This window comes from Manihot esculenta, chromosome 16 (assembly GCF_001659605.2).
Source record: "Manihot esculenta cultivar AM560-2 chromosome 16, M.esculenta_v8, whole genome shotgun sequence".
NCBI lineage: Eukaryota > Viridiplantae > Streptophyta > Magnoliopsida > Malpighiales > Euphorbiaceae > Manihot > Manihot esculenta.
Window position 1 is genome coordinate 25,464,271 of NC_035176.2, and position 24,918 is coordinate 25,489,188.

The window sequence follows — 24,918 nt, forward strand, 5'->3', positions numbered from 1 at the left end:
TTAAAGGAGTTGAAAGAGCAGTTGCAAGAGCTGGTAGAAAAGGGCTTCATTCGACAGAGTACCTCACCTTGGGGTGCTCCGGTCTTGTTTGTGAGAAAGAAGGATGGGTCCCTCAGACTTTGTATCGACTACAGGCAGTTGAATAAAGTCACTACCAAAAATAGGTACCCTCTGCCAAGGATCGATGATCTATTCGACCAGCTAGCAGGAGCGGGTTGTTTCTCCAAAATAGATCTAAGATCGGGGTACCATCAGCTAAGAATAAGGGATGAAGATGTGCCAAAGACAGCTTTCAGGACCAGATATGGGCATTTTGAGTTCCTTGTGATGCCGTTCGGGTTAACTAACGCCCCTGCAGCATTCATGGACCTCATGAACAGAGTGTTTAGTCAGTACCTGGATCACTTTGTTATTGTCTTCATAGATGATATCTTGGTGTATTCCAGGAATGTAGAGAAGCATGCCCATCATCTGCGGTTGGTTCTGCAGACTTTGAGGGAACATGGCTTGTATGCCAAGTTCTCTAAGTGTGAGTTCTGGCTGAGGAGTATTTCGTTCTTGGGGCATGTGGTGTCGGAAAAGGGTATAGAGGTAGACCCCAAGAAGACAGAAACTGTGGCTAACTGGCCTAGACCCACTTCAGTGACAGAGATTAGAAGTTTCTTGGGTTTGGTAGGTTACTACAGGAGGTTCGTTCAGGACTTCTCAAAGATTGCAGCTCTTCTGACCAGACTAACCAGGAAGAATCAGAAGTTTGTGTGGATCGACCAGTGCGAAGAGAGTTTTGAAGAGCTTAAGAAGAGGTTGACTTCAGCACCAGTTTTAGCTCTGCCATCTAGTGATGAGGACTTTACAGTCTTTTGTGATGCATCCCGTGTGGGACTGGGTTGTGTACTAATGCAGAATGAGAGGGTGATCGCTTATGCTTCTAGGCGAAGCATGAGTTGAATTACCCCACACATGACCTGGAGATGGCAGCAGTAATCTTTGCACTCAAGATGTGGAGGCACTACCTCTATGGGGTTAAATGTGAGATCTTTACAGATCATAAGAGCCTACAGTACATCCTGAGTCAAAGAGATTTGAACTTGAGACAGAGGAGATGGGTGGAGCTGCTGAGTGACTATGATTGCAAGATTCAGTACCATCCGGGTAAGGCGAATGTTGTGGCAGACGCCTTAAGCCGGAAATCACTCGGCAGTTTATCCCACATATCGGCGGAGAGGAGGCCAGTGGTGAAGGAGTTTTACAAGCTCATTGAGGAAGGTCTACAGATGGAGTTGTCTGGTACAGGTGACTTGGTGGCCCAGATGAGAGTGGCACCCGTGTTTCTGGAGCAGGTGGCTCAGAAACAGCATGAGGACCCGGAGTTAGTAAAGATTGCCAGGACTGTTCAGTCAGGCAATGATAGTGAGTTCAGATTCGACAGCAAGGGGATCCTCCGCTATGGGAGCAGACTATGTGTACCAGATGACATAGGGCTAAAAGGAGACATTATGAGAGAGGCTCATAATGCAAGATACAACATTCACCCCGGAACCACCAAAATGTATCAAGACTGGAGGGACTTTCGGCTGCCGAACCTGCCGCCGAAAGTGCCCTGTCCAGCCCTTTCTTGCATGTTTTTCTATGATTATTCTATGATGTTTTAGGGGGTTTTTGGGGAATAGTTTAGAGTTATGTTCATGTATGTTTGGTCCCTCATTTGAGTCCACCTGTGTAGGTTCGGACCCGAGGAACCGAGGACCCCAGCAGTGAGTCTGTTGCCCCAGTGTCTGGTCAGAGCTATCCAGAGGTGAGTGGAATAACTCTTTATGTTTTTAAGCAAATCAATTGCAAGGATTGAGCATGATCATGCATCATGAATGCCATGTGATGAATTAGGTTGTTTGTATTAGAATTCACGAATATGTTGCATTGCATAGTTTAAATGTTGATGTGGATGAATGTTGGATGATCCATAGCCCTCGATCTATGATATGACGATGTGATATGTACGGTACGGAATGTAAGACCAGTGGGACCCATTCTACGTTCGCTGGCACTATGTAAGGGAAAGACCAGGACCCATTCTACGTTCTGGCACAGTTGGACACTGTTATGTTATGATATGTAAGGGAAAGACCAGGACCCATTCTACGTTCTGGCACAGTTGGACCATGTAGAGGGCTATTGGTGACAGGTTCATCCTTGATGTGATTAGCTGTGATGTGATGCATTCCATGTTATCATATGTTTTTAAATGTTTTATTATTCTGCTCACTGGGCTCTAGTAGCTCACCCCTCTCCCAAATTTCCCCAGGATTGCAGGTACATGGTAGACCAGGAGGTTTACAAGAGTAATGAAGTCTGGTATATGTAATAGATAGTGTGGACATGATAAATGTATTAATGTTATGTAAAAGTACAGTTTCAGTCATGTAATGATATTGAGGATTAGAGATTGTGCTTGACTTTATGTATGAGGTATCCCTTTTAATACATGATCAAAGATGTTTTATAATGTTCATGTAAGCCAACTCATCTTATAATGTATCGCCCATTGGGGCATTGATGGGATCCCACAGAGGGGTCATGATTATGATTATGGCTATGTACAGTGCATGCTCAGGTTGAGTTGGGTGTATGAAATAAAAGTTTTAAATTTTTATGTATGTTGTTGATCATGTATGGGATTAAACAGGTTTTCAGGATGTATGTCAGGCTTGCTACGGGTCTTGGCGGCCTTAAGCCGACCCAGATCCTAGCGCCGGTAGCGGTCCGATTTTCGGGTCGTTACAACTTACCAAATAAATTTTTTAAAAAATAAAAAAAAAAGGAAAGAAGAAGAAGAAAAGACTAGAAGAGAAGAGGAAACCATCTTCCTCATTTTCTTCTCCTTCCGGTCAACCAAGAGAAAGAACCCATTCATCCATCTTTTTTTTCTACACCAAAATGTGTTCAAATTTTTACCTCCAATCAATTACTCATTTTCTCCCAACACCTTTCTAAAGTAGAATTTGAAGAAAAGAAGAGAAATTAAAGAGAAAATTCAAGGTTGAGGGAGAGTAAATAGTAACAAAGTGTTGGAAAATTTAAAGATATGTTAGGGGTTTTGATGTAGGAATATTTTTTATCATTTTTATGTGAATATTTATGAGGAATATGGTATTAATATGATTTATTTGTTTATTTTTCATAAAGAAGAAGTGGAAGGGAAGGGTGGAAACTCCAAAGGGAAAAGAAAGGAAGATTAGAAAATTTTAAGTTTGTGTAAGATTTTGGAAGGTTTAAGGTTTGTGCTCAACTTTATTTGAATAAATTCAATAATTTGTTAATTAGGTTTTATTTGAAAATTTTACTATCTTAGTAGAACTAATCAAGTGAATAATATTTTAGTTATATAGCATGATTAAAGTTTGAAGAAATGATAAATTTGATAAATAGAAAATTTTGAAATTAATATGTAATTTGAGCGAAACTCAAGTTATGGACCAAGTGGAATGACTCGACTTTTTTGATAGGGATGTAATTTGGCTAAGATATAGTAATAATAATAATAATAAAAATTAATTATTAGTCTAAATAAAGAATACTATGTTAAACGTTGTAAATTAGTTAAATTAGGGTCGAAAGAAAGTTGTTGGATAGAAATAAAAATTAAAATAAAAAGAAAAATGAGATATGATATATCGTGATAAATAGAAAAAAATACTAGATTAGAAAAAAAAATAATAGTTAATTAATTAAGGATTAAATTATGAATTTGTAATTTATATAGTTGAATTAAGGGAAAATTACTTCTTAGTCCATGAGGTTTAACCTAATTAACACTTCTGTCCCTCTATTTTGGCGATCCAACACTTAAGTCCCTCACTTTCTCTTCCGTCCAAATTCGTAGTCCTTCCGTCCATTTAAACCGTTTGGTCAAAGAGTCAAAGGTGAGATGTGATAATTTTTTCCAAAAATACCCTTCTTTCAATGTGAAATTCCAGAAGAAGAAGAAGAAGAAGAAGAAGAAGAAGAAAGAAGAAGAAAAAGAAGAAGAAAGAAGAAGAAGAAGAAGAAGTTGCAGAAAGGGTAGGAAGAAGAAGAAGAAGAAGAAGAAGAAGAAGAAAGAAGAAGAAGAAAAAGAAGAAGAAAATGGTTAATTTTGTCAATTCACGTGTCCCAAACGGCTATTTTGGACGGAAGGACTACGAATTTGGACAGAAAAGAAAGTGAGAGACTTAAGTGTTGGGTCGCCAAAATAGAGGGACAAAAGTGTTAATTACGTTAAACCTCGGGGACTAAAAAGTAATTTTTCCTTGAATTAAATTAATAGATTTACGTGATATGACAATGTTTAAAAGCAGAGTTGTAATATGATAAAATATTATAGTTTGAATAATTGAAAGTTACATTGTATTAAAAGTTTTTGTCCCCATGTTTAAATGTATAAATTATTTAAAGTCTGACCCTAGTAAGTTTGGTGGGAATTGTGAGTTAGTTTAAGGGTGTGGCGTGCCATATACAGATCTTGCAGTACTGCACTACAGTTATACTGATTGATACCATACAAGTACGGCTGATATGCTCTACCGCTATAGTTATAGACTCTTTTGAGTCATACAGTTATTTGGCACTTTATACCCAACAGATATAGCTTCCTTATCTGCCATTTAAATTTATAGGGGCCAAAAAGAAAACAAAAATAATAAATAAAAGAATTAAGAGAAAACAAAACGTTTTACATGATAAAGGAAAAGAAAAAGATTATGAAATTAAACTCTGTATACATGTGAAATAATAATATGATTTAGAATTATTTTAAATTATTTGCTATATAGTTTATTGTCATTTATTTGATTTATTGTTGATAAATGAATTTTGATTTAAATTTTTTATTTAAAAAAAAAAGAAAGTTGAGCACCACTAAGCAATTTGCTTAGCGCGTAGAAATTTATTTTTCCTCGCGCAGATTGTAGATCGAATGAGTAATAGATTAAGATCTGTATCAACCCAGTCAGAGTTACATTATTAACTATCTTGGAGTATATTTTGTAAATTTTATATAAAATTGATTTTGGAAATATGGCATGTACATCAAGTTTTAGATATAAAGTTGTATATGGTTTGAATTAGATATATTTGAATATTTTAATTTTGGTGTAAATATGAGTTATTAGTATAAGTTTTTGTGTTGAGATCAATCAATGGTTACGAAGTGTTTGATATGAGTTGAAATTGTGTTGATATTAAAAAAAGTTTGGGGGGTTAAAGTTAAAGTTTATAGAAGTATGATTTTACTATTCACAGATGAAATTAAATTTATATTTCAGAGGAAATTTTGCCGGATTTTCGGTTAAAAAAAGAGCAATGATTTACATAATATAAATTAAAGTAAAAATAAGAGAACTGTTATAAAATGTGATGTTTCCAGTTCGATTAATTAAATAATCGGATAAAGAGTGTTACAGTCATGCTGATGAGAAGCAAGTCTTCTTTAGAACCCATGAAGGTTTTACTTTGAAGTATCCCCTCTCTCAACGGTTATTGTACTAAGGAGTTCCGCCAAAATAGTGACAACGCATTCTTTCGTATCTTTTTATTTTCCCTTTACAGTTGATTAGGGTTTTCTTATTGAATGTTGAGCTTTTTGTCCCTATTTTTTGAATTAGTTTGGAACTTCTAATTTCTCTATTTCTTCCTAATATTATCATGCTTATAATGGAATTCTCTTATTTTATAAAAAAAATAAAAAAATAAAAGCTGGTGTAGTTGCCCATATGAAGCGTGGTCATACAACTTGTGGTCATTCAATGAAATATATATATTTTTTCGATAGAGTGAAATATTTTATTTAATTGCCTTTCATTAAGAAAAGAACACCTTTGTTTTGATCACCTTTTAGTTTAGTTTTTTTTAATATATTATTGTTGATAGATTTGGAGTATTTTATTCCCCTACATGGGCTGTATGGGAATTTTATTTGAGAAATATGTTAAAACTTAAATTTAAATCAAATTTTCAGTTATATTTTACTCAAATTTCATATATATATATATATATATATAAATTAAATTTTAATATATTTTAATTTTTTAAATTATTTATTCCACATCTAATATGCGTTATAAATCTTTAATTATTTTTAAAAAATTTAAAGAGATTTTAATGTTAATATTTGGTGTTACAAGAGAAAGAAAAATTTGTTTATATATTTTTTCTGTAATTTTTTTTTCATTTTTAATATAATTAGGAAGCGATAATATAATTTTTAAATTATAAAATTCATTAGTTCATCTTTATTTTAAATTTATTTAATTAAAATTTTATATATTTTATAAAATTAAAATTTTAATTATCTTATTAAAAAATTATTAATTAATTTATTTTAAATTTAATTAAAAAAATTGAAATATTATGAATATTTAAAATTATAAAAATTAAATAATACATATAATTAAAATTATAAAATTATAATATAAATAATTTAAAACAGTAAACAGTATTTTTTAATAAACAAATTAAATAATTAAATTTTATAAAATTAAATAATTTTTAATGGACTTAATTAATTTTATAGAAGTTCAGAAATTTGGTAATAATTGACCCGTTAAGAGTCAATGTGTAAACTATAGTAATCTTTGAAGTTTTAGGGCAAATTACGGAACCACCTCAGCGAGAGTCAATGTGTAATTTACTCGAGTTCAATTTGTCACTAAATTTCGAGAAAAAAAAAATGCCACCGAAAGCAAGAACGATGTCGTATATAACATCGAGGCTTCAACGCTAAAATCTTCCACCGGTCTTTGAGGGCCGCTGCTGTTGTTGTGTCATAATCTTCTTCGTCCGGTTATCAGCTCCCATGGACTGTTGTTTTTCTCACCGCCACCACCTCTTTTCAACCAAACTCCGTTTATCCTATTCTACCCTTTGCGTACCAAAACCCTTTATATCTCCTCCTAAAAGGCGGTCAACGGCACCGAGATTTGCACTGCGCGCCCTCATTTCTAGTACTAGAAACAGTAGCACCAGTACCAGTAGCTTCACTTGGGACGACGTCATCCGAGTCTCTCAACCTGATCATGTCCCTCACGATTCCTCAGATCTCTCTGGCTTTTTCGAAAAGATCGAAGTCTGCAATCGCGGATCTGTACCTTCTCTCTCGCTATCTCTTATTTCTCTGTCATCTGATTGGTTGCTTAGAAAGTGCAAAAAGGGAAAAGGATAGAAAATTTAGTACACTGTTCTTATTCTGTGATTGTAACGTTTGCAGGAAAGGCAATCTGAGTTTGTTCGATTCGTTATCGAAGGTCAAATTGTTGGTTATATACATAAGGGGTAATGTCTTTTTTCTTTCCCCGCTTTGTACTTCGTAATGCCAATTGAGTATTGGTTAGAAATGTTGTTTTGAAATTCTGGGTGCAGTTTTGTGGATTATTTGAGGACGTTCAAAGATGTGTTTGTTTTCCCTCAAAGTAATTATAGTGGTCGCTCTGAGAGCTATGTAACGTTACATGAAATGCTAAAGACGCCGGAGGATAGAACCAGAGTTGTTGGAGAAGTTATCAAATGTTTAGGAGAAGAACTGATTCCAGGTATACGAAATGAGGTACTCTCTCCACGTCCCATAATTTTTGTTACTTTATTTTTTCACACATATTACAATTTTTTTATTAACTTTCTAATTACACGAAGACATATTTAATACTTAAATAAGAGATGTTTTGAGAGGTCTTTTGGAAGAAAGATAAAATTAAATAGGGTTATAATAATTAAGTTATACGTTACTATAGTCTAAAAATGGGAAGTGGACAATAATTTTGGTTTAAAAAGAAAGAAAGATAGACAAAAATAGTCCATAAAAATTATGGGAGGGAGGGAGTATAATACTGGGATCACTGCATTGATTATCATTATAGTTGTATATTGAACTAGAGAATTCCAAAATGTGACCATGAATATGATTATGTGATAGGTAACTGAAACCTCACGAGATTAACCTGGTTTTGATAAATTATGATTAGAGTATATATAAAGTGTTGATTTGGATGATTATGATATCGCTGTCTTTAATCAGCTGTACCCTGTGGTATCATCTTTTGGCTCCCCAGTCTACTTCTCATTGGAGCGTGCTGCAGCTCCTTATTTTGGAATAAAGGTGTGTTTCTCTTGTTTGTGTACTCTCTGCTGAGTAACGTAGCTTTTGAATTTCTCAATTTTATCTTTTCTTCTGGGTATAGGTCTATGGAATTCATATGAATGGCTTTGTTGAAAAAGATGGGGAGAAATTTCTATGGATTGGAAAGAGAAGTGAAGTGAAACCCACATTTCCGGGGATGCTCGATCACCTTGTTGCTGGAGGACTGGTTTGTAACTACCTATAAATTTACCTTCATAAGTGGGTAATTCACAATCTTGCTTATGTTCAATTCAATGGAATAATGTTAACATAAAATGCGTACTTTACTCTTTTTACCTCTTGGATGAGATCTTCTCTTATCCTTTTATGGAACTTTTGAATGTTTTGCCGTTGGTGGTGTCTAAAATGTTTTCATTTTATATTTGAAAGGTGCACTTTGTTAAATGTGTCAAAGGGGTTACAAATTGAAAAAAATATTTGACATGTTTGTCATAATAATACTAGAATAACTAAACAACATTTTGGAAATTGTTTTTTCATACAACATCTAGGGTGGTGATTTTCTTAAAAGCATTTATTGGATGCCTGAACCTCAATGTTAAATGGGCTTTAATCAAGCATTGGAACATGCTTGTGTTTGTGAGATCATAGTGTATTAGGGTGTTCTGTATCAAATTAATCAATACTTTAATATTAGATGGTTAATTGCTAGGAAGACAGCTTTTGGTGAAATCATGAGAGGGTAAAGTTGAATTGAGCTTTGAGCATGAAATGTTTTTGTTAACCTGAGGAAGGTGGGAAGTTGGAAGAATTCTTTTCAGATGCCCATCTACTTGACAGGTGGAAAGTCAAAACTGGATGCAAACACTGATTTAGAGCCTCTTTATTTCTATGTGAACTCTTATACATTTCCATTGTGGCAATGACAGCCTTATGGGATCTCTTGTGGAGAGAATGTTATGAAGGAATGTGAAGAGGAAGCAGGGATACCTCAATCCATTTCACATCAGTAATTTTTCTCTAGCCACTGAGTTATTTCGTACATCCAGCATGTTTTTTATTTTATTGGTTGGGAAGTCAATCCTTGGGTTGGCAGATTCACATCCTCAATTAACCGTTATTCTGTTGGAGCCATTCTTTCTCTGATGATTTTTTGTAATTGTTCCTTTTGCAGAGCTGTACCGGTTGGTGCTGTTTCTTATGCAGACATTGAAGGTTATAGATACAAGAGGGATGTTCTATTTTGTTATGATTTGAAACTTCCTGATAGTTTTATACCTAATAATCAAGGTAAGATCGTTGAACCTCTTCTTGCATTCAGTTCAGTTGTAGTTATAAGTTGATATCCTTTGAATGTTCTAAATTTCCTTCTAATTTTGAATATTGTGTCCTTGAGCCACATATTTCTCTGCAATTTAATCTAATCCTCTGTGATGCCCTCAAACTGTGGCAGATGGAGAAGTGGAGAGTTTCAAGTTGATCCCTGTAAAAAATGTTGCAAATGTTATTCGGAGAACACATTTTTTCAAGCCAAACTGTTCCCTTGTCATCATTCATTTCTTGTTTCGGCATGGGTATTTCTTCTCTATTGCTTCTGTTGTTTGTTTTGACCCTTTTGATTCATTTAGTCTTTGTTTGTTTCACTGTAAATATTTATTTTGCAGGAAAACATTTTCTAAATTTTTTAGCGTTTGGGACATGAAAATATTTTTCTGGTCAAAGGAAAAATTAAGTCATTTTAAGGAAAATGAGACTTCCTTTTTTCAAAAAATAAAGTTATTTTTTACATTTTAAAAATCTTACTAACACCTCTATATATAAATTTATTAACTTATTCTATTTTAAATTAAAAATTAAACAATAGAAAATAAGTGATTTTGTTGGAAAATATTTTCCATGGAAAATATTTTGCACTGAAAATATTTTCCACACAAGTTATTTTTCATAAACAAACAGAGCCTTAATCATTTTTCAAATTGACTTATTGTCATTTAACTTAAAAGGCAAAACTGTTACTAAAATTACCAATAGATATATCCTTCTATTGCTTAGTCCCCGGACTAGCTGTGAGGTCAGCTCATCTCCTTCCTCTTTCCTTCACGAGTGTGTGTCTCTGACCTGCTTCTAGCACATGTTAGAGTCGGAAGCTCACTCATAACTTTCTAAGTTTTGCATTTCATATCTAAGGGCCTTCCCAAACAGGAAAGAGGTCAGCTGGCCTCTCTGATTCAGCATTTAAGATTTTGCTGCCTTCCCTTTGATGAAGCCTCAAGCCTGGGCTCCAGGCTTCTATCCTGGCATATGTGTTAGGAGTGTAGAAGTCTTTGAAGTGTTCAACCTTGCTAGGAAAGGTCGAGGAGGGAACAAATCACCAGTACAATACATTCCTGATTATTGGAAAACTTGTAGAAGTCATTAAGGAGATCAAATTGTATCTTTAGTGGCCGTGCTGCATTAACCATTTGACAAGGTTATCATTGTCAAGTTTGGTGAAAATTACCAGAGGCACTAAATTGCTAATCTTTGCTCTGTTATAATAAAGTCATTACTTGTTTCTTGTATTGTAGCTTTTGCTTATCTGAACTTGGGAATGTTATAGCAAACATATCGACAACACAGTGATTATACTTTGAGACTTCTAAATTCATCTGCATTCATTGCAGGTATATTACTCCTGAATGCATGGGATACTTGGATCTTTTGCAGAGTTTGAGGAGGGGCGATTGCTGCTAGATATTTTGGGTGGAAATTACCCTTGGATAAGTGACATTCTTTCCTTGTAATTTGTTCATATCAAAACATAATTCATGACTAGCAAAGCAATTACTGAACTTGCATTGCATAAATGGTGAGTGAAGCCTGCTTCATGTTTATTCAGTCAATTACAGTCACAATGGTCTTGTAGGTTAATTGTGTTTGTTTTTTTTTTTTTTTTTTTTTTTTTTTTTTTTTCCGGAAGGTGGTCAATTGTATCACCCCAATATATTTTGCCACATTAACAGGCTCGCACTCATTCCAGTGCTGCAAGTGACGTTCGTGTTGTCAATTGTATTCCTCCATGCGGAATATGGCAGCTTTACATCTAACTTGTGCCTTCACTTCTTAGGCCCTATTGGGTATTCAACTATTGCTGGTTTGCTGATTACAATACTATTCTTTTGAAAAGTCCTAATTAGCAAAGCATGTCTTCTAGTTGTTTGGTTAAAATTGTGGTTTGACCAAAAAGGACTAGCTATAAATGCAGTATCGTAATTTTGTTAATAGTTGATCATTATTTCTTCCTATTATTTTTATATAATGGAATATAATTTATTTTTAATATTTTAGTATAAAATTTACTCCTGAGAGGCGAGATAGGATGTCAAAGCTATTTCTCCTTGAATCAGTGGTTTTGAGTTCAAATTTGGATATGAAGTAGCCTCTAAAATTTAGAAGGGAGCGTCTCTCTCGCCTTCACGTATCCGGACTAATTGGATCAGTGGGCTTTGGATGTAGGATGGTTCAAATCAAAAGAAAAAATCTACATATATTTATCGCAAATAAATATTTATTTAAGAAGTTTCATTACTTTAACCTGTTTGTTCGATCGTAGTCATTTTTCTCTTTAGGATTTATTAGAGTGTGAATATAATTTATATATAATTAAAAGAGATTATATAATTATAGATTAATTGATACTGATTGATAGAGGATTTGTCTTAATAAGACTTTATAATTTGTATATAAACACATTTTTATATAAAATATACACAAAAATTATCCAATTGTTATTTGTCTTGTTATATGGTATCAGAGTCTGAGACCTGATTAGATCTTTGTTTTCTGCGTTTTGGCTTTTACCAATTATGAGTTTTAGCTTCTATCGGTCATGGATTAATATTTTCGGTGGTCGTTAGATCTCACCACCGTCAAAGGGAGGAGTGTGCTCCCATTTATGGCCCATCCCTAGAATTCGGTGACCATTTGGATAGCGTGTGTGCTTCACGTATCGAGTTTTTGTTTCAACTTCTCCTTCAAGCGCTGGTGAGTGTGCGCGCGTGGGACCTCCGATCTTCTCTCAGAATGTCGCCGCCATATTTCCAGCCATTTCCTAGTCATCATCTGGTCAATGGAGTTCATGGAGTAGGGTCCTTCAGTGGTTAGGTGTTGTATAGGTTCTTTTCTTTTGTTTCAAGCCTATTTTTTGGCTTTTTAATCTTAGGTGTATTGTTTTGTGGCTTGGTATTGTGTCTTGAATCATTGGGAGAGGGTTTTGTGAAGTAATTATTTTACCTTGAATCGGTTGAAATATTGTATGATAGTAAGTCTCATGTCAGTAAAAATTACAAGAAACTACAAAATAAGAATTGAAGAACTTTAATGTTGCTGCAACAAGCTCTTTTTCTGAGAATACTGTTTTTATGTCAATTGAAGAATATGTTTAGTATCAAAATCTGTTGAGAGGGTTCATTCCAATAACTGCTAATACTAAGTTAGGTAAAACTTGTTTTATCTTTTACTTATGTAAATGTGTCATTGATTCTGGATCACATCACAAGTAATCATCACATCTTTGCTAGCTTTCAATAACATAAAATATATGCTCCTAATACCATTGCTGATGGGTCAACATATAATGTTGAACTATTAAGCCTATTTCTTTTATTATCCTATCATTTGTATTAAGTTTATTTAAGCTTGTCTTTAATTTGATCTCTATGAATAAACTTACCAAAGACTTAAATTGTTGTATTTTTTTTTCTAATCATTATCTCGTTCAGGATCTTATAACGAAATAAATTATTGATAAAAGACATATATCTGGGTGTAACAAAATAAGAAACAATTGGATAATATTGTGTCTTCTCCATTGAAGTAAGTGTGTTTAACAAGATCTTGTTAAGATAACTCCTAAGAATCATCTATCAATCAATTAGTATCAATTAGCCTATGATTATGTAATCTCCTTTAATTATGTACAATTTATGTTTACATTTTAACATGAAGTCTCTATATTTTGGATGCATGGATGCCTCAGTTTATTGTCTGCTCTAGTGTCGTATCTCCGTGCGAAGTACATTATCGGTTGAGAATCATTCTTTACCGGTTTTGAAGAAGTTGTGCTCTCAATTTCATGAGATATCTTCAGTAGAGTGCAAGTCATGTCATTTTATAAAACACCATCAAAACTTTTTAAGTCTAACAGTTAATAAATAAGTTGAGTCTGCTTTTGAATTAGTTCATTCGAATGTTTGGCAACCATGTCCGGTTGAGTCTAAGACTAAATTCAGATATTTTATCACTTTTGTTGATAATTTTTCTAAAATGACTTGAATTTATTTTTATGAAGTACCGTTCAAAAGTGTTTTCTCATTTCTCTACCCTTTGTGCTGAAATCAAGGCTCAATTTAATGTTTATGTACAAATTTTGCAAAGAGACACTGCTAAAGGATATATGTCAGAATCATTCTAGGCTTATATAATTCAATATGGTATTCTTCACCAATCGTCATGTGTTGATATATCCGCTCATAATGGGGTAGTTGAAAGGAAGAATCAACATATCCTTGAGATTGCTCGACCTCTGTTGTTTTAAATATAAGTTCCTAAGCAATTATGGGTTGATGTTGTCTCTATTGCATACTTCCTCATTAATCACATGCCCTCCACAGTACTAAATGGTAATACTCCCTATAATGTTCTTTTTTCTAAGAACATATTATTTCCTCCGGAACCACGAATTTTTGGCAGCATTTGCTATGTTTGGGATGTCAGACCTCATGTGACTAAACTTGATCCTAAAAGTTTAAAGTGAATTTTTTTGGGAGAGCCTTCAAAAGGGGTATTAGTATTATTCTTCAAAACTCAACAAATATCTGAGATTAACAGATGTAGTTTTTTCTGAACAAATTCCTTTTTATCATATTGCACAAACCTCTACTGGTCAAGAGAAGGACGATGAGTAGCTCATCTATAGAATCACATCTGGTGGTGGGAACTCCTCAAGTGTGCTTTTTGCTACACAATTCTGCTACACAATTTGATGGTGACATTGCTCCTAGTACTCAACTTCATGTTCAATCGTCAGTTCTTCGAGTTTACATTCGGAGACCAGTACCTGATGACATATATCCTGCATCAGAATCTTTTGCGCTATCAAATCCACCATCGAGTGACTTTGACCTCCCTATTAGTTTTTATAAAGGTAAACGACAGTGCAAGTTTACCTATTCTGTTGCTTTCTTTATAATGATCACATGTCTTTTTCTTCTGTCTCCTTAATTGTCTCTCTAGATTCCTTTTTTTTTTTTTTTACCTAAAACAGTTAAAGAGGCTTTGACCTATTGGGATGGCGTGATACAATGTTTGAGGAGATCAAGGCTTTAGATGAAAACTATACTTGGGAACTAGTTGATTTACCCTCTGTCAAGAAGGTTGTGGGCAGTAGATGGGTTTTTGTCATTAAAGTCAATCCAGATGGTTCCGTAGCGAGGCTTAAGGCCCGTCTTGTTGCTAAAGGCTATGCTCAAACCTATGGCGTTGACTATTTTGACACTTTCTTATATGGCCAAAATGACATTGGTTCGCTTGTTCATCTCCCTAACTACTTCTCAGCATTGGCCTTTACACTAGTTAGATATCAAGAATATATTTTTACATTGTGACCTTCAAGATGAGGTGTATATGGAGCAAGTATTGAGTTTGTTGCTCAGGGAGAGTATGGGAAAATCTGCAATTTGAAAAAAAATCTTTGTATGGTTTGAAGCAAAATCTCTGTGCATGGTTTGGCAAGTTCAGTGAAGTTGTTCAAGAATTTGGATTAAAAAAAACAAGTGTGATCACTCATTCTTCTATAGAAATTTAGATAGTGGTATTGTGCTCCTTATTGTGTATGGTGATGACATTGTCATTACAGGGAATGAGAGAGTAGCAATCTCTTCTCTCAAATTCTTCTTGCATGCGATTATTCATAGCAAAAACTTGGGTCAACTTAAGTATTTATTGGGAGTCGAAGTCATGAGGAGTAAAAAGAGAATTTTTATGTCTCAAAGGAAGTGTGTCATTAACTTATTAACAGAAACGGGAAAGATAAGAGTTAAACCTTGCAGCACGCCAATGATTCCTAATATATGTCTCACAAAGACGATGGAGACCCTTATGATGATCCAGAGAGGTATAAGAGGTCAGTTGGAAAGCTGAATTACCTTATGGTGATGACTTAGACAAATATTGCTTTTGCAGTAAACGTTATAAGTCAGTTCATGTTTGAATGAACCTACAGTGAAACATTGGGGTGCTCTAGAACAAATTCTATGTTATTTACAAGGGACTCCTGGATTTAGTATACTCTACAGTAATCATGGCCATATTGCAGTTGAGTGTTTTTTTTTATGCTGATTGGGCGGGATCTGAAAGTGATAGAAGGTCGACTATAGGCTACTTGTTGGAGGAAACTTAGTATATTGGAAAAATAAAAAGCAAAATATAGTATACAGATCCAGTACCTAGTTAGAATATATGGTCATTACTCAATCCACTTGTAAGATTATACAGATAAATCATCTGCTGAAAGAAGTTGGTATAGATGTTGCATCACCCGCAAAACTTTGGTGTGATAATCATACTATTCTTCACATTGCTTCCACTCCAATATACCACGAATGGACTAAGAATATTGAAATTGATTGTCATTTCATCTGTGAGAAAATTCAAGAAAAATTAATTTCTCACTAGTTATGTGAAGACAGGAGAACAACTGATTAATTTACTGACCAAAGTTTTAAATAGGTTTCGAACAAAATATCTTTCTAACAAGTTAGACATAATAAACATCTATACTCTTATTTGATATAGAGTATTTAGAGTGTGAATATAATCACATAATTAAAGAAAATTATATAATTATAGACTAATTAATACTAATTGATTGATAAAAAATTTTTAAAAGTTGTTTTAACAAAACCTTATAATATATATATAAACAAATTTATTTCAATAGAAAATATACATAAAAATTATCCAATTATTGTCTTATCACAGGATTCTTCGGTTGAGTAATGGATTTGTCTGCCTTTAGGGATTTAACATCTCTGGTTTGATCCTACAGCGTAGTTTTTGTAGCTTTTAACTCATCACGCCAATTTGTTGGATGCAGAAGATTTGTAGAGGAATACAGAGGTCGGTTCATGAACCATAAGAAATCTATGGTCAGTTCATGAACTGTAAGAAATTTATTGCAGGCAGTGGAAGTTCATGGTTGGATTTTCCTTAGGCAGATGCAACTTCATTAGCTCACGCAAACATTATAAAATAATTTAAGGAAATCATTAAGAGAAAGAACAAAAAGATAAAATAAGTATATGCAAACCAAGGTGATACAGCTCCCGCATCCGCTAAGCAATGCATGAGGACATATAAGAAAAAATATGAAAGAAAAAGACTATTTACATGAAAATTTTAAAATTTTTTGTTATTTTATAATTAAATATAAAACTTTCAAAAATTAGTAAAATTATTTAAAATTATAAATTTTATTATAATTTTTTTAAAGAATTTTGTTACGTTTATATAAAGTTTAAAACTTGTAGTGTAGAAAATGTATTTTTGTTGATGTGCAATATCACACGTGTATTATTTTATTATATTAATATGATACATAAATAAACGTTATTGATATAAAAAATATAAAATTTTATGTTATTTTATAATTTAATAAAAAATTTTAAAAATTGGTGTTATTAAATCATAATTCATAATTATAATAAAATTTATAATCTTAAATAATTTTATTAATTTTTAAAATTTTCATATCGAACGACAATGAGAAAAGATGAAATACAAGATAAAAAGTTAGAAAACAATTAATAAATAAAAAATTAATTAAATTAATTTTTTTGAATTTTTTATATTTCAAATAGGGTATAGTTTTTAATTATGTTTTTTTTTTAATTAGTTTCTAGTTATATTATTTCAGCAAGTATAGGAGGCAGCAGGCTTTTACAAGTTGCTAGCTCCTTCATTCAGCTTGTAAGGTTACAACTCACACTTAGGCATAAGAGTTCTGGGAAAAAAAATATGTTCAATTCCCCTTTTGTTTATGATCATTCAAGATCTGTTATAAAGTTATGTTAAAACCCTATTTATTACAGGAAACAAGTGTTCGAAACTTGAAAATAGGGAGAAAAATAAATATGCTTTGTCATATTAATAGCAAGCACTACAGATAAATTATTTATAATTTGATAATATTATAAAAAATTTGAATATGTTTATATTTTTATGCTTATTGATATTATGTTATTTTTCTTATAGGATTGTATTTTATGAAAGGAGGAAAGGATAGTAATCTATTGAACTTGGAAACTATATATATTATTTTAAATTCATAAAAATAAAATAAAATAGACCGATTTTAATATTCATGAGAAATATTTATGTTTTTTTATTTTTATTACAAATATGTTTTATTTTATTTTATTAATTGATAACTGATATTAATTGGGTGAAATTTGTGAATGCAATAAGATACAACTCCCTTTGTCCACGTGGGAGTATTTGAAAAAGTATTATGAATTGCGATATTGTGAACATATGATTGGTTATCGGTGAAATGAAGAGAAAATAATTTTTTTAAAATGTCTATAGGACAGAAAAGGCTATAAATGATTTTGCCATTTTGTATGATTATAGTCAAAAGTTTCAATTATGTTGTAATAGTAGCAACTTTCTAATTTAATTTTGACTAAATATCAAAATTAGCCACGTGGCTTGCCATTACCATTAATTTAAAATTTTATTTTTATCTAAAAATCACATAAACACTTATATAACCTAACTCTAATTAAACTGAATCAAAATATTAGAAGAATCAAATTAAACTAAGTCGATTCGGTTAGTATGAAAAATATTTTAGAAAATTTTCAAATTTTAGTTTGATTTTTTACTAAAAATCAAAGAAATATCAAATCGAACTAAAATTACTAAATACATGATTTTGTCGTAGTGTATATATATATAATGTTCCTTTCATTTCCCTTAAATCTAGCACTCCTTCTCTACGCCATCCACCATTCTCTTCTTCTTTTTTGACAATTTACTCCTCTCTTCCTCACTTCTCAAGCATTTGTTGCTCGAAGCTATCCAAACCCTCTTCTTCCTTCTCACAAGTCTGGTCGCAACTCTTTCCTCTCCTTTCTCCTTCTACATATGCTCAATGTGTCTCTTTCTACAACTTTTTGCAACTGTGTCTCCTTCTCCTTTGTTCTTCTCCTTTGTTCTCTATCCTTCTGCATGTTATAGAGAATCAAGATAGATATAGAGATGCAGGTTTAGTGGCAACTCCTCTTCTATCCTCAGTCCTTCTGCATGTGATTGATGGGACTCAAGCTCTTCATCTACTTGACTTCTGATGAGTAGTTGCTTTTGGATTTATTTTGTTGTAATGAATTTGATGGATATTCTTTATTGTATTTGTGTTGGTTTATTCCTTTGGTAGTTTTTATTATATTTTAATTGAATTTGATAGTTAGGTTTGATTTGATTTTTTTGTTTATATCCTTTATGTACATTGTAATAGATTCTCTATTTAATTAAATCTGATGTTTGAATCTATGTATAAAAGTAAAAATATTGTTTGCTGGTATTTTGCTTGCATAATGATTTTTTTTAATTCTTCTCTAAAAAATTTATTTGATTTGAGATTTGAAATTTGAAATTGATTCATATATGATTTGAAGTGGAGTATTGAATTTGGATTTCAAAAACTTAGGAGTTGCTTACTTGTATGAATTTTGAAAAAAATTACACTCTCTATCTCAAAAAGGATGTCTTTTAACTGAATCAAATCAGTTCGATTCGATTCTTTTAATATTTTAATTCAATTCATTTAGAGTTAGATTATGTAAGTGTTTATGTGGCTTTTAGATAAAAGTAAAAAATTTCAATCATGTCATATGGTTTTGGTGAAAATTAAATTAGAGAGTTGCTATAATTATAACAAAATTGAAAGTTGGGGTTTTTATAGTCAAAAACTGAAATTTTATACCATAATTATGAAAAATTTACAAAATTGAGATTTTTTCTATCCAATAAAAAAAAATGGAGGGGCCGCACTGAATTTTTTGCAACAATGGAGGGGCCTATTCTGATTCTACCAGCTGCACCAATATTGTTTTGGCTTTAACTGTCTGATCTACTCCACCGCAGGGTTGTATTAAGGTTAATATTGACGCATTTTTTAAACTCACAACGTAATTCGCTAGGTTTTGGTTGTGTAGTCCGAGATGCTAATGGTAGATTTATGGCGGCTAAAGCAGGCTGTTTTTGCAGCCGGATGAAAGGTTAAATGTGCTGAGACAGTGGCTTTTCGAGAGGCGTTGAGCTAGATTAAAGAGTGTGGATGAGATCGAGTTCTTTTCGAATCGGATGTTCAGGTTCTTGTTGTGTCCAATAACAATATTTCGTAAGATGATTTATCACTTTTGATCTTTTAGTTCAATATTGTAAATTGCTTCTATCCAGTTATGAGGAAACAATAAGTGATTTTATTTTCAGGTCTGCGAATGATGTCGCTCATATTCTAACAATATCGGCTCATTCTGAGTCAGGTCAAAGAGTTTGGGTTTATATCCCTTTTCCTCATATATTTTCTTTGATCATTTTGAGTTAACGACATTTCTTTCCCTTTCAAAAGAAATATATATATATATATATATATATTTTGTTCGTATACTTTCTTTGATCGCTTTGAGTTAAACGACATTTGTTTCCCTTTTAAAAGAAATATATATATATATATATATATATATATATATATATATATATATATATATATATATATATATATACTTGCATATTAGATTTTATGAGGAGAATTGATTGCTTTAAGAGTCATTTGTCTGAAACAAAAGTGAGAATGAAAAAACCTGAGTCTTCTTTTTATGCCAACATTCTAATACTCTTGTCTTGCAATTCTTTTATCTAGAGTTCAAATTTGCTGGTTGTGCCAGATTTTACTTATCCAACTTTCACACTTGAAATTGGTTAAAAATGAAATATTAAGTATTTTAAAATACATGTAAAAACTTGTTTTAAGTTATTCATGGATTTCAAAATCCTAACCATTTAGTTTATATTTACTATATTATTATAAATTATTAGCTCCTATAATACGATTATATTTATATATTTTAGAGGAGATGTAATTTTACAAAAAGTGAAAATATTGAAATTTTTTGTCAGAACTTGAAATACATCATTATTATTGATTTTATTTTAGTATTTATAATTTAATTAATTATCTCTTTGACATTTGCCTTAAAATATATGTATTTTATTCACAATTGTTAATTAGTAGCATATTTAAGTTTCAGCTATATTAAAAAATAAAAATAATTATAATCAATGGTATTTTTTAATAAATAAGAAAGAAAACTTGCTTTTTCATTTTTAAGCTTTTAATTTTATTTATAAAACATTAATATTTAATCTCTATCGTAGATAGATTTACTAATTAATATATTTTATTTTAAAATATTAAAATATTTTAAAAATTTTAAAAATTTTATTAATTAATCATTCTATTGCTTAGAATAAGTTTGAAATGCTCTAAATTTAAGAAACTAATTAATTTATATTTTTATAAAATTAATAGATTCAACTAATAATTTTTTTATATTATAAAAATTAAATAAAAAAATATTTAATACTTAAAATTAATAAAGGAGTAATTAATAAATTTTTTAATAATTTAAATATATTTTAATATATATTTCAAATTCAAGAAATTAATAAATAAATTTTTCTCTATTATAAAAAAAATAAATAATAAATTAATTAATTAATTATTTATTTATTTATTTTAGCACTCCGCCGCAGCTAAGGTTGAATTGAGCTCTCCTAGTTGATGCTTGATATTTTTGGATTGAATTACACAATGCATTATTCTATATTATTTATGTTTAATCCTGATGATGGGCTTTACTAAAAATAGTAAAAAATTATTATTTAGTTTCTATGTATAGAAAATCTAAATATATTAACGTTTACATTAATTTTAACAATTAAATATTATAAAAAAATCTAAACCGTCTTAAAAGAATTAATTAATAAATTTTTTAAAAATTTAAAAAATTAATTAATAAATTTAAAAAATAATAGATCTAAATAGTAAAATATTTAATAATAAAATTAATAAAATAACGAATTAATTTTTTTAAAATGTTAAAAATATTTTAATGTATTTTTTAAAATTGAAAAATTAATTAGTAAATTTTTTTATATTATATAGAGAAAATAGAAATTTTGTCTATATTCAATGATCATGTTAAAATTTTAATGTTTATTTCATTCATACCTTCGAATAAAGTAGAAATAAAATTTCAAAATAATGAAAAGAATAACAAAGATGCAGTGTATTTTTCAAAATCTCAAGTTAATATAAGGCAAGAAATCTTGGCCTCTGCTCGCAATTGAGATTTTTTTTTTTCATACGAATTATATCACGTAATTTTTTTAATTTAATTACAATTTACTCCATAAAAAAAAATTTTCAAAATTCAAGACCCATAATTAACATTAACAAATACAATACCAATGACAAGAAATATAAGTATCCTGATCTGCATGCAGAAGCTACAGAAAAATCCAACTAGGACAAAATATACTCCTAATTTCTAACTTCTATCTCACCCATGAAATTATGAACACATGACACAAAAGTCATAATAGACATTTATTTTTTGACATTAAAAACACAGACACACTCAAGCTGAAAGGTTTCCGACTCGTGTAAGGACATCAAGCAGCTGCTGGTGAGCAGTTAGGTGAGGAAAATGTCCATCAGTCTCTATAATCTCCACAGTAGACTTCCCTTTGATCTTCTCTTGCATGTAGTATGCAACAGAGTTTGGCACTACAATGTCTCTCGTTGTCCGGATTATAGTACAAGGTGCTGAAACCTTGTCGAGAATTTCCCTTTCATCGCTGTAGAACACTGTTTTCGCGACGGAGACTGCAACTTCAGGCCTCATGCTTGCCAAGCATTTGCTTAACTTTTCTACTGAGTCGGGATGTCTTGCATCTACTACAAGAGAAGGAAATTCTGAACACCAGTTGTGGAAATTTGATTCTATGTTTGATATTATATCATCAATCTCGGACTCATCGAAACCTCCTTCATAATCGCCTGTATTTATGTACCTATTTTTGCAATGTGATGAGTGTGATATAAATAATATTTATTTTCTTCCACATTTTAAAAAATATTTATTTAAGAAATCCCACTGTTAGATTTGAGATTCAATATTAAGAATATTATCATGTAATAAGATCAAAATTATTTTTTAAAATTTTAAATTTTCAAGTTGGAATATTAATTGAATCTAAATGAACTAACTAGGTAATAGAAAAGTTTGGCACATACCCTTTTGTTTAAAAAACTTAACATCTTCTAAAATAAAATAATAAATCAAAGAAAGGTATGGAGATATAATATAAATGCTAATATATTTACTCAGCCGGCTTAAATCTAAGTAACTAGCATAAAGAAATGTCCAAACATAGGAATCAGAACAAAAATAAACGAATAAGAAATGGACATTATATTATGAAATTACTTCTTTTTTATTTTTTTATATACATTTTATCATTAAATAAATCATTAATTCAGTTAATACTAAAATTATTTATAAAGTGAATTTTAGTTTATTGAAAAGAAAAAACAAACACTTACGCACAAGTTGCAAAAGTTGATGGTCTAAAAAAACCAAGAACAAAGACAAGAAGACAAGAAGACAGCACCGCTTTAGGTTTCCAAAAAGTTCTAGTTTGTTGTCTTTTAGTAATAGTGGTAGTAGATAATGCATTCAAACATCACAACTGCTTTATCTTCTTAAAGAAAATTTTATCTAGATTTAATTTATTATAATTTAAAATATAAATTTTACATAAAAAGAATATTATATTTTAAATTCGAATAAATTAGATCTAAATAAAAATTATCAATTTTCTTCAACATATTTGACTTTTAAATCCATGCTCTTGGATGCGGCCATGGAGAAGTTATTAATTATCTCACTTTAGTTGTTTTTTCTTTTTTCATTGTTCTATTTCAACCGTCCCCAGCCACCCACGGCCACGACCCACCTCACTGGTGGGCGTGCAGTCGAAAAGAAACGCAACCCTAGCCATTAATCTCTTGGGGTTAAGCCTGTGAACTTGGCCTAATTAGCTTGGACCCTGCAAATTCGTCCAAGACTTGCTAAATTTAGCCATATTTGTCCTTTTTGCTGTATATATATATATTTCTTAGTAAATTTTAAATTTGGGACATTACTGCCTAAAAAACGAATAGTTTAAAAGGTAGTTAAGGTTTATCAGGATTTATACAAACTAAAAAAAATTGATCGAATTAAATTAATTTAAAAATTCAGATCGATTTTTTATTCATTTCAATTCAATTTGATTCGATTTTTAATTTTAAAATTTTTAATTATTTTAATTCGGTTCGATTTTAATAAAAAAAATTTAAAAAATTAAATCAAACTGATTAACGTTAATAGTATATTATTTTTAATAATATAAAAATCAGATCATATTAAAATTAAAATATTTTAATTAAATTTTAAAATACTAAAAATAAAACATAAAAAATAAAAAATTTATTAAAAATTTAAATCGATCAAATCGAATCAAATTAAATCGATTTAATTAATTTTAATTTTTAATTTATTCAGTTTGATTCCGTTCGATTTTAAAATCGAACCGAAAGAGTGCTCATCCTAGCTGTAGCGACAAAGCAAAGGAATTGTTTGCTATGAAGGTGGGAAACTGCCATTTTTTTCTAAAAACAGAAAAAGCAAGATGATAATAATTACAACAATAATAATAAGGAAGCAAAAGAGTTGATTGCTATGAAGGTGGAAACTGCCTTTTTTTAAAAAAAAGAAAAGATAAAAAAAGCAAGATGATAATAATTACAAAAATAATAATAATGATAAAAATAATAATAATAGAAGTAAAGTTAAGTACCTGGGGGAAGCTCCAACAAGTACAATCCTTTGAAAAAGCTGAGGTCTTTTAACGGAAGCAATGCAACCAATCATACCAGACATAGAGTGGCCAACAAAAACAGGAGAATTAAGGTTCATGTCTTCTACAAGACAAATCAAGTCATCTGCAAAAGCATCATAAGAAGAATACTTCTGAGGATCAAAAAGGTGTTGATGTTCTTCTTTAACAGCACCTGAGAAGATCCAATCAAAAACAACAACCCTGAAATGCTCAGCCAAGTCTGGTAGGATCTTGTCCCATAGAGACTGGTCTGCTCCATACCCATGTGCAAGAACCATGTCCTGGCTACCAGAACCTACGATTCTTGCGTTCATGGCCGTTGAGATGCCCTTTTCAACCATCATAATAACTCTATCTACGATGAAGATGAAGATGAAGAAGAAGACACAACAACAACAAACAGAGCAGGGAAGGAAAGGTTGGAAAAAGCTATAGAGTTAAGAGAGAGAGGGAAATTATATAATTTCTCCGACAGAGATGGGTTTGGTAGTGCTTGCTGGTAAATTATAAAACAGTACACAAAAATATATTTATTGATTATTTTAAAAATACAGTTTATTTTTAAAAAAATTAATAAAAAAATAAGTGCACCATATTTAAAGTCTCTAGGCCAATAAACGAATAAAATTACAAATCAGTGACGGATTTAGGGGAAAAGCAAAAGTTGTCGTCTTTTCTAAAATTTTAATTTTTAAATAGAAGTACGTTGAATAAGAATTTATTTTTAATATAATATTATGTCTATTTTTTTCATTTTTTTA

General features: G+C 31.2%; 2 protein-coding genes across 4 annotated transcripts; one reads left to right on the forward strand and one right to left on the reverse strand.

Annotated features, from left to right (window-relative positions):
* The first annotated feature begins 6,738 nt into the window (after positions 1-6,738).
* On the forward strand, positions 6,739-11,368 carry LOC110602860 (nudix hydrolase 20, chloroplastic). Of its 3 annotated transcripts, none has more exons than XR_002486038.2 (10): positions 6,739-7,117; positions 7,241-7,305; positions 7,393-7,576; positions 8,045-8,125; positions 8,208-8,333; positions 9,037-9,116; positions 9,282-9,397; positions 9,561-9,681; positions 10,771-10,955; positions 11,067-11,368. XR_002486038.2 is itself a non-coding variant. In XM_021740443.2 (9 exons), exons 1-9 carry the CDS (start codon positions 6,830-6,832, stop codon positions 10,838-10,840), a joined length of 1,131 nt encoding a protein of 376 aa, XP_021596135.1. In that variant the 5' UTR covers positions 6,739-6,829; the 3' UTR covers positions 10,841-10,989. The 3 variants fall into 3 exon arrangements, 1 of the variants encoding a protein (XP_021596135.1); XR_002486039.2 differs by having other exon boundaries at positions 11,110-11,368; XM_021740443.2 differs by lacking the exon at positions 11,067-11,368 and having other exon boundaries at positions 10,771-10,989.
* A 10,205-nt stretch (positions 11,369-21,573) lies between these two features.
* LOC110603365 (strigolactone esterase RMS3) lies at positions 21,574-24,637 on the reverse strand. Its single transcript, XM_021741071.2, has 2 exons — positions 24,116-24,637; positions 21,574-22,285 (listed from the first exon to the last, which is right to left on the reverse strand). The coding sequence occupies exons 1-2, from the start codon at positions 24,499-24,501 to the stop codon at positions 21,850-21,852; spliced, it is 822 nt and encodes a 273-aa protein (XP_021596763.1). The 5' UTR covers positions 24,502-24,637; the 3' UTR covers positions 21,574-21,849.
* Positions 24,638-24,918: the final 281 nt, after the last annotated feature.